At 37.8% G+C, this 10,498-nt stretch overlaps 1 protein-coding gene across 1 annotated transcript in view; it reads right to left on the reverse strand.

Moving 5' to 3' along the window:
• Positions 1–10,498, reverse strand: part of CPE (carboxypeptidase E) — a 122,460-nt gene that overhangs the window by 11,989 nt on the left and 99,973 nt on the right. Inside the window, 2 exon segments of the mRNA XM_014588911.2 lie at positions 5,963–6,145; positions 7,330–7,447. Of these exon segments, the coding sequence (XP_014444397.2) occupies positions 5,963–6,145; positions 7,330–7,447 (301 nt within the window).

Below are 10,498 nucleotides of genomic sequence, written 5' to 3' on the forward strand. Positions count from 1 at the left end.
AGCCAAATAAAAGATACACCAACCAGGGTATTTGGGAACCTGTGGGAAACTGAAAGGGAAATCACCTGCTGTAAGGGATCAAACACTCGTTGGGAGGGTGTTCCTACCTTAAAAGCACAAAATCTCAGATACTTAAGCAATCATCCAGCTTCACACATTGCTGTGGAACACTAAAGCAGACATCATCCACACTCACCATTGCTAGAAGAGTCTTCTCTTTTTTTAATTAATTAATTAATTAATTTACATTCATTCACTGAGCATCATCACAGCATACAAAATGTAATTTCCCATCCAGAATATATTGCACAGTGGCTTAATCATACATGTTATCGTCAATAATTTTCCATTTCTAGTGTATTTTCCACACTCCTCCCACACTATCTCAAGTGTCTACAGTTGTTTTCCATTCTTTTTTCCCCCCACATTTTATTGATTCACAAAATTTCTTAAATAATCTAACTACTTTCAATAGCAAGTTCAGCTGGTATATACATATCTGTGATACATGTCTGACTTTAGGCATGAATCTCTGGGTAGAATGAATATACTCTAAAGTAACACCTAGCTGATCCTATATAGCTTACTACAGTCATTTTATAGGTATTTTTAATATATTTTTAATTTCAAGAAAGGCAGTTTTAGCTTTAATAAATCAAAGAAATGCTAAGGAACTTTGCTTAACACTTAAAGCCAAGAAACGGGTTAGGATTTTGTTCAAATAGTAGGTACATGAACCTATCAGCAGCTCAAGACAGAACAAAAGTCCTTAAATCCAGAAAACAAAGCCTAGAAGAAAATCAGCAATGTTTTAGTCAAAAGTCATAAAGTTCTATTTTACCAGTTTAGTCTCATGTACTTAATTTATCTTCTGCTGTGGTTCCATTTTTCTGATTAAATACTGGGATATAATATTCAACTCCAGACCTGTCCCTATGATTAAGTTGTCCATTTTATTAGTTTTTGAACTCTTATTTCTGTGTGCCTGTATTTAATTTTCCTAGAATAGTACTCCCTTCAGAACTTCTTAGAGATCTGGTCTGGTGTTGATAAATTCAGGTTTTGTTTATCTGAGAATGTTCTTGTCTTTTCTTCCCATATGGAGGATAATCTTGCCGGGTATAGTATTCTTGGTTGAAATTGCTTTTCCCTCAACACTTTGAATATATTTTCCCATTCTTTCCTTGCTCGCATTGTTTCCAATTAGAGGTCCCCTGTTAGCTAGACCTTTGTAGGTAACTTGACATTTCTCTCTTGCCAATCTTAGTATCTTGTCTTTGTCTTTGTGGTTTTGATCAGTCTGGCTATAATGTGTCTTGAAGATCTTTCTGGGTTGATTCTATTTGGGGTCCTTTGTATCACTTGGTTCTGGATCTTTGAATGTCTCTCTAGGTTTGGAAAGTTTTTTCCAGGATTTCATAGAATAGATTATCAATGCCCTTGTGAGTCACTTTGCCTTCTGGGATACAAATTATCCAGATGTTTGGATGTTTGATAATATCTAGTACTTTGCGTATATTATTCTTATTTTGGGGGGCAATTTTCTCAGTCTTCATGGTGGATTTTTCAAGGCCAATGATTCTATCTTCTACATCTGAGATTTGATTTTCTGTATGATCTAATCTGCTTTTAATACTTTCAAGGGAGGTTTTGACTTCCTGTATTATAACCTTCATCTCTACTGGTCCATTTGATTCTTTTTTATAGTGTGTGCATTCCCCTATGCCTGCCTTTCTATGTGGGAAGAACCTATGGAGTCATGCGACATTATCTAACAGACTAATTTTCTTCTAAGTCCATTGTGTACTTTTGAGGTAACCCCTCAAGAGTCTTGATCATATACTGTATGTTAATTCAATAATCACTGAGTATGTACTATATATAAGACATAATGGTAATAACACTTTACCTTGCACCAAAGAGAAAATTCTGCATCCAGAACAATAGTAATTTGAACCTGGTATAAATTAGTAGTGCATGATCTTGTTGCCCATAAAGAGCCTTTTATGTAACAATGGTGCCCGCCCCCTTTTCCTGGAGAATCTCTGGGGGGGAGGGGCTGCACACTCCCATCTCTCACCCTCAACCTCTCCATGGCAGCCACAGTCAATGACTGACTAACATGAAGCCACTGAAGTTTGGTTCCTTTCTCTCAAGGGAAGACAACCTGCCAGTTGTATGTTCCAGTCCCTTCTCCCAATGCTCCAACCAAGGCTAGACCTTACGTGAGCCCACGCTGTTCTTCAGCCCTATCCCCTTACTTACTCAGCTTCCCTCACATACATACAGGATTTTTCCTAATTAAAATTTTCCTAAAAGTTCCTCATTAAAACTTTTTAAGTTTCCTAAGTAAAATTTTTCCTCACATCCATACAGGATTTTTCCTTCAATTAAATTATGAGATATAACTTCCTATCTCAAGTCTGCTTCTAGAAAACCTGACCTATGACACTAATTTTATTCACTGTCTAGAAAACTAAAGACTATCAAAGCTTTCTTTGACTCTGGTTATTGTAGGACAAAACCACTGACTAGATTAATTTATTGTTGTCATTAATATTATTATCAGACTAAGAAGTTTTTCCATGTCAAAAGATACAATAATTAGTGTGAATTGACAGGCCTTAGAATGGGAAAATATTTTTGTAAACTATGCATCAGATAAGGGGCCGATAACCAGAATACAGAAGGAACTGAAACAGCTATTCCAAAAAAAGATGATCAACCCTATTAAAAGATGAGAGAATGAGTTAAAAAAAACACTCTCTAAGGATAACATATGAATAGCCAAAAGGCATATGAAAAAAATGTTCAACAGCCCTCATTTGTAAGGAATGCAGATCAAAACAACAATGAGATACCACCTAACACCAGTCAAAATGACTAGGATGAAAAAAAAAAATGACAAGTGCTGGTGAGGATGTGGTGAAAGGGGAACTCTCTTATACTGCTGTTCAATGTAAATTGGTCCAGCCACTGTGGAGAACAATTTGGGGATTCCTCAAATATCTACAAACAGAACTACCATATGATCCAGCAATCCCAGTCCTTGGTACCTACCCTAAGGACAGAAGAATTCTTCATCAGAAAAGTGCTTGTACATTGATGTTTATTGTGCACTATTCACAATTGCTAAGACATGGAACCAACCCAAATGCCCACGAACAGATGAATGAATTGAAAAACTGTAGCACATATATGCTATGGAATACTACTCAGCCATAAAAAACAACAAGACCATGACTTTTGACAGAAAATGGAAGAATATGAAGATTTACTGCTGAGTGAAGCAAGCCAGGCTATAAAAGAAAGACAAGACACTGTATGTCCCCACTTAATATATACCGAGTGTCCACACTCTATGACAGAAATTGATTGACTAAAGGATATAGAAACACAGTAAATGGATGTGAATACCTGATACAGTGTGTGAAAGAGTAGGGTCTGAGAAAGTACATTTAAAAGGAAAATAGAGAGGCAAAGCATTAATGAGACAAAGAAATGTGGTATTATGTGTTAAAGATAGTTTTATAGTTTTATTAACTAGACAAGGGAGAAATATTCACAAGTTGGAATATTCACTTTGTAAGCTAAATAATGTGATTGAATGTAAAAAAGAAAATGAAATAAAAAATATTTAAAATAAAAAAGTAAAAAAGAAAATACTATCAGTATTTCCCTAGTACAGATTACTTGATATTCTGAAAATAATATACGTTTGCCCAAAAAGGTAATTCCAAAATAATTACTGAAGCCTTCATAAAAACTGAAATATAAAATTACTGCTAACTTCATGGCATCGCAGTAATTCACTGCTCAAGTGACCACAGTTGAAGTCTTCAATCAGGTCAGCTTAAAACATGCTGGGGATGGGTGTAAGTTCCTACAGTGCAATAGGCTGGAGGACTGAGGGAAGGGGATCACAGTGTGACCAGAGCCTCGTAAGGGTGCTCATATCTCTGACTTTCTCTCTGTCTCTGTCACAAGTGCATGCACGCTTTCTGTTATGAATTCTAAAAATTACTCCCTATCTGATAAATTCAATATACTCTAAATATCACATACAACACAAACCTTATTTCTCAAACTATAGGGAAAACCTGATCTACCCAAATGCAAAATATAAATGAAAACAAAATAAACATATCAGAAAGAAAAAATCATAAAAAGAATATTTTGCTCAGAACATAATTCAACAAAATTAAGCATATCAAATCAAAGCCCTATAGTTACATGTTGCTGTTATTACTCTAATTCTCTTTTTTCATTTCCAGCTGGGACATGGAAAACTGTACTTAAGCAAAGAGAAAACATAAATGTGTGTGGTGCATATCAGTATCTTTACACGTCACTCCTCATCCTTGTAAGAGGTATTATGCCACCCCGGTTAGTAAGCAGTTGTAACATAAAAGCTCTGAAAACTCCATACTGGGAGAAAGGGAACCCAGAGAGCTTCCTTGGTTGTCTAGGAAGGTTCTTCCCCCAGCTGCTGTTCTACATGTGACCTTCTTTTTCAGATTCCATGAAAGGTGAAAAGTTACTGATCTAATGGTGCTTGCTACAGTAATGAATGTGAATATAAACTGAATATTCCATTGACTAGCCACCATTATCCCACAACTTCAAAACAAACATACAAACAAAAAAGTGCATGCACCAAGATACCCTATATATCAAAACATACCTTCCAAAAATATATACTTATTTATTATTACAAACCTGTAATAACAATACTACTCCCTAAGGCCCACATATAAAAGTAGAATAGTTAATAATATTCTATTTATATTTTCCCAAAGAATGTCTTCAGTTCATTTTCTCTATCTCTTCAACTTGGCATCTCAATTATAAAAATGTAAAAAATACATATTTGAAGTCATGGGCCACAAATGACATTTCAATCAGTGGCAGACTGCACATGCTAAAAGCAATCTAATAAGAGTACAACAAGCGGGACCAGCAGTTAGCGTAATGGCTATGTTGCTGAACTCCCACGTAGCCGACCGTGGTTCACGTCCCAGACCTGGTAGCTTAAACTCACACTGGGCATGTGTGCGTGCGAGCCCAAGATCTCGAGAGGAGAATGGAGGATAAGGGATTGCGGCGTGGCCATAGCCCCGGGGGGGAGGGTGATTTCTCGCGTTCTATCTCTCTGTCTCTCTCTGTCTTTCTGGCGAGCACACGTGCCCTATAGCAAAAACCTCTCAAAAAAAAAAAAAAAAAAAAAAAAAAAGAGTACAACAAGCTATGGCCAGCAGGTAGCATGGTGATTAAGGCATTGGGCTCCCACATGGCCAACCGCAGTTCAAGTTCCAGACCCAGTAGCTTTCTCTCTCTCTTTCTCATGAGCACATGTGCCCTGTAGCAAATTAAATAATACTAATAATAATGATAAATAAAATTAAATAATCATTTTAAAAATATATTACATTAAACTCTACCATGTATCTTAGGTATGTAACAGGCTATATTCTCTACACGTGTGTAGATACACTCTAGGATATTCACACAATGACAAAACCACCTAACAACATGTTTCTCAAAATGTATCCCCAATATTAAGTAATGCACAACTGTATGGTAATCACTCACGTAGAAAACAAATTTTAATGGCAGACCTATAGGCTCATTCTATTTATTTCCCTCACAAGATATAAATACCCTCTACAGTATCCTCATGCTGAGATCCTCTCCTACCCCTACAGCCAGCTAGGGATGATAGGCAGACCTCGGGCACACCCAGTGTATAGAGGCCGACTCCAGATACTAACCCTCAGCCTTCCCATGTGGCCTTCAGCATCATGCAGCAGTGTTCTTATCACCCATGCCCCACAGCTGAGCCATTCTAATTCTTAATTATTGGAGAGTACTGAAGATTCTCTGAATCTGAATCACTCTCTAATCCGAATGGTAGTTAGGAATAATCCACTCTCACATAATCATAGAGCAAAATGAAACTCACCACCAGGAACACTGTACCAGGCACCACCATTGGTTGTTCCATCTACAAAGCTGCTGTCATCATCATTCTTGCGACATGGTGGCCGATTGGGGTCGGACATGGCTGGGTTGAAAGAAGAATATGCCCGAGCCAAACTTTGGAAAATGGCATCATCTGGGCAGGAGCTGTATTCATGAGCACTACCTAGAAAATAAGTCCACACGATTCAAGAAACTGACACGGGCCAAGAAGCAAGACACATTTTCTGAAAAGAAATTCAGAGTTGAGCTCTTGCAGATACGTTTTTTAGCTCTATCACTATGCGAAAGGGTTGAAGGTTTAAATATTAAACAATAACACCAAGTTTTCAGATCACGTAACTTCCATTCCTAACATTACAAAGTAGAAATTAATTGAGTAGAACGGACATTCTACTTATGAATGGAAAGCTTCACAAGAAAAGCTGATAAAGTTATAGCAAACTAGATCTGGGAAGACGATTTCCAGTGTCAAAATTTTGAATTTAAGAAATACACCTATACCAACTTCATAGCCACTGAGAACTGCTCTGATATGTGCTATTCAGTTTCTGATTTTAGATTTTTTAAAGCCCCTATGTATAATACAAAAATGAATAATAAATATCTTGATATACTATGTTCTTATCCCTGTATTATAAACCACTGCAGCCTGTAAGTTTCCCAGTTATTGACAAATCACAAAATCCTTCAATTTATTTTAAAATATTGTTTCACCAAAGACTTTCTACCAAACTCAGTTTCCAATGTCTAACATTATTATTCTGTGTTTACAAAGGGTTAATATGCTTTCAAAAGCCTTGAGAAGAGATCCAAAGTAGGACACTTCATGGAGCAATAAATAATTAAAGCTGCAAATATCAGACTAAGCTTGCTAAAGCCTAACTAAACTTAGAGAAAACCAAAGCACCACTTCCCCTCCTTGACATAACCAGAAACAGTTCCAAATGCAAAAACATGGGAACACAATAAGGCACAGGTAGAAATTTTTATGGGCCCTGATTTAAGCACCTAGACTCTGCCTCTATTTTTAAGTCATCTTCTACACAAACGCACGTAACTTCTGTCATCCAAGAGTGACCCAATCTATGACTCCCTTTCTTTTGTCTAAGCCGTCTATCAAGACCACACTTCTCTTCATCTTAACTGTTGAAAAAGCTACAGTCCTTTAATACTAAATCAATATGCCTATACCATATTACTGTTGGGGATGCTCCTATTAAACATGTATATTTCCACAGGCCAAGAAAAAAAAATCACTTAATGATCAGTGCCTCAAAAGAACATTATAAATATCACCCTACACACCCTTGTAAACCTCGAGCCAACGGAAGCAAGTGCAATACCTACCACTCCTGGTTTCGTCATATGGGTAATTGGCCACAAGGTCTCCTCCATGGAGATTGGCAGAGAGCACAAAAGGAATATCCATAATCCAATGAATGACAGCCTTAGTCTCAGGAGCAAGCTGTATTGATGATGAGAGATTAACAGAATTATAAACTTGATCATCATCAGTATAATCATTTAACAAAAGAAGATAAAGAAAATGTAAACGACAAAACTGAAAGCTGGGCCAGCCGGTGGAATACTGGCTATGCGGATGGATCCCACACAGTCAATGGCACAGTTTGAGTCCAGTGGCTTGAAAAACACACCAGGTGCAGGTACATGCAGGCCCAAAATCTCAAAAGGAGGGAGAAATGGAGGAGAAGGGATTGCAGCATGAACATGTCCAATGAGGGAGTTGCTTTCTTTCTCTCTCTTTCTTCTGTCTCTGTTTCTTTCTCTCTCTCTCTGGCGAGCACATGTGTCCTCTGGCAAATTAAAAACAAACAAAAACTGAAAGTTAGTCACATTTCAACCATGTTGTGGTTGTTTTCACAGGAGAAAACAACTTGTCATGAACTATTTGCATACTTTGAAAAGCCATATTGTGCAATAAGGACTACTGTACTACGGTGGATTGTAAAATTTTTAATGTGAAAAATATGTTATTTAAAATACTTACACAGGTTAAGTTGGTTCATTGATAATCTGAATAACTTTAATAGGAACATAAAAGCGTAATAACGTGTCCTGTAAGAGACACAGTCTCCAGGTTTACCTTTCTCAAACATAAAATTTTAAATATTTCAATTACACTTAAGTTTCATTGAAAGTTCTACTTTTGTGGGCTGCCAGTTTTTCTCTCTTTGTAACGTGAAAGCTAGCATGCAGAGACCAGCAAGTGGCATGGTGGTTAAGATGCTGAGACTCTTACATGGTCGACCACAATTCAAGTCCTGGGCCTGATGACTTGTGGCTTGAAAATCACACCAGGCACATGTGCAGGCATGCCTGAAATCCTGAGAGGAGAAGGAATTGTGGCATGTCCATCCTCCCTGTGGGGTTATTTTTCACTTTCTCTCTCTGTGTGTCTCTCTGTCTTTCTGGTGAATGCATTCACCCTAAAGTAAAAACCTAAAAAAAAAAAAAAGAAAGCAAGCAAGCTAACATGCAAATCAGTTACAAGTTTTGGGACATCGCTGCTGTCCAATCTGTAGGATCACACATTTTTACTAATAATAGATAAGGGTAAGATAAGGGGGAAAATAATTGAACCACAGAACAAGATTCGACCTCTGTGGTGGCTCGAGTCTAAAAACATGGTGGTAAATTTTATTTCCAATATTTTCTTACTATTTTTCCAGTTTCCCACTTTAAACATTGTCTCTATAAAAGAATATTAGATTGGGCCTCTTTCAGAGCCAACTGTAAAGTATCAATTTACTTTAGAATGATGATCATAAATTTTAAAACAAAGGCAAAAACTTCAGGAGTTCATGTTAATTCTTCGAGTGATTCACAGCCCCTCATATCTGAGAAGCATAACAAAAAAGGAAAAAAATGTATACCACAGAACTCATGGGGAGCCAAAAGCTTGATACTTTTATGTGATGAGTTAATAGCAACTAGGAAGGCTCTCAAACTCCAACTACCTCTTTGATAAGGAAGTTTTTAGTGAAGATGTGATCCATACTGTTTTGGGGGACAAAAAAATTCTAACAGCATCAGCAGAGTTTGATGTTATAAATAAGATTTGGTATTTGCAGGACCAGCAGTTGGCGTAACGGCTATATCCCTGGACTCCCATGTAGTCAACTGCGGTTCCAGTCCCAGACCTGGAAGCTTAAACTCACACCAGGCACATGTGAGTGGGTGCCCAAGGTCCTGAGAGAAGAATGGAGGAGTAGGAATTGTGGCGTGACCATCCCCCCGGGGGGCAGGGCAATTTCTCGCTTTCTGTCTCTCTGTCTCTCTCTCTTTCTGGCGAGCACATGTGCTCTATGGCAAAACCTCTCAAAAGAAAAAAATCTGGTATTTGCATATCTCTGTTTAGTTTATAGAAAGCTCTCACATGCACTATTTTATTAAGCTCACTGCATCTCCACTGGAGATGCAAAGATACTCATCTCATTTCACAGGAAGGAATCTTAAAGTTGGGTCTACTAGATAAGTCCAAATATAAAAGGTAAACTATTTTTCTCATAGTGGAAAACTATACTATTTTTCATAATAGTGGAAAAGTGTAATCAAGTTTAGGTATTGGATCAGCAGCTGGCATGATGGTTAAGGTGCTGAGAGTCCCTGTGTACTGTAATAATATGTTTAAGCAATTCACAGAGCACCTCTAAGATCCAGTCCCTAGTAGAGCCAGTTGTGGCCTATCTAAAACTTCCATTTAAAAACCGTAACTAAGGACCAGCAGTTAGCATAATGGCTATGTCACTGAACTCCCATGTAGCTGATTGCGGTCCAAGTCCCGGACCCGGTGACTTGAACTCAAGCCGGGTGTGTGTGTGTGCGTGCCCAAGATCCCGAGAGGAGAATGGAGGAGAAGGGATTGCAGCGTGGCCATCCCTGGGGGTGATTTCTCGCTTTCTGTCTCTCTGTCTCTCTCTTTCTTTCTGGCAAGCGCACGCATCCTATAGCAAAAAAAAACTCTCAAAAAAGTAAAAACTAACTATAACACAAATATTATGATTTAGACAGTTTTCATTCTTAAAATATGTTGAAGCTATATTTCTTTTGTTTTCTTAACAACTCTAGCCATCAAAGACAATGTAAACTTGATAAATTATTGGACATATTTTAATCCACTCTGCTTTCAGATAATCCAGGCTATGGTTCATGCACTGAGTCCAGAAAACAGTGGAGTTGACTGGACAAGAGGGCCAAGAGCAGAGGAGAAATGACTTAGCAGGAAGAACCCTGAAAGAGCAAGAGAAAGCTTTTATGCAGAGATGGGGAAGAGATTGAGGATTGAGGCATGGCCATCCTCTTTGGGGGGTGATTTCTTACTTTCTCTCTCTCTCTCTCTCTCTCTCTCTCTCTCTCTGGTGAGCACATGTGCCCTACAACAAAAACTAAAAAAATAGTACCAAGAAAATGCATTCTTCACACAAATATTGCCTAAGCTAGAAACATGAAAGCATCTACTATAAAGATTATGCGAATGTACAGATTCAACCAGGGA

Source organism: Tupaia chinensis, unplaced genomic scaffold (genome assembly GCF_000334495.1).
Source record: "Tupaia chinensis unplaced genomic scaffold, TupChi_1.0 Scaffold000039_1, whole genome shotgun sequence".
Taxonomy (NCBI): domain Eukaryota; kingdom Metazoa; phylum Chordata; class Mammalia; order Scandentia; family Tupaiidae; genus Tupaia; species Tupaia belangeri.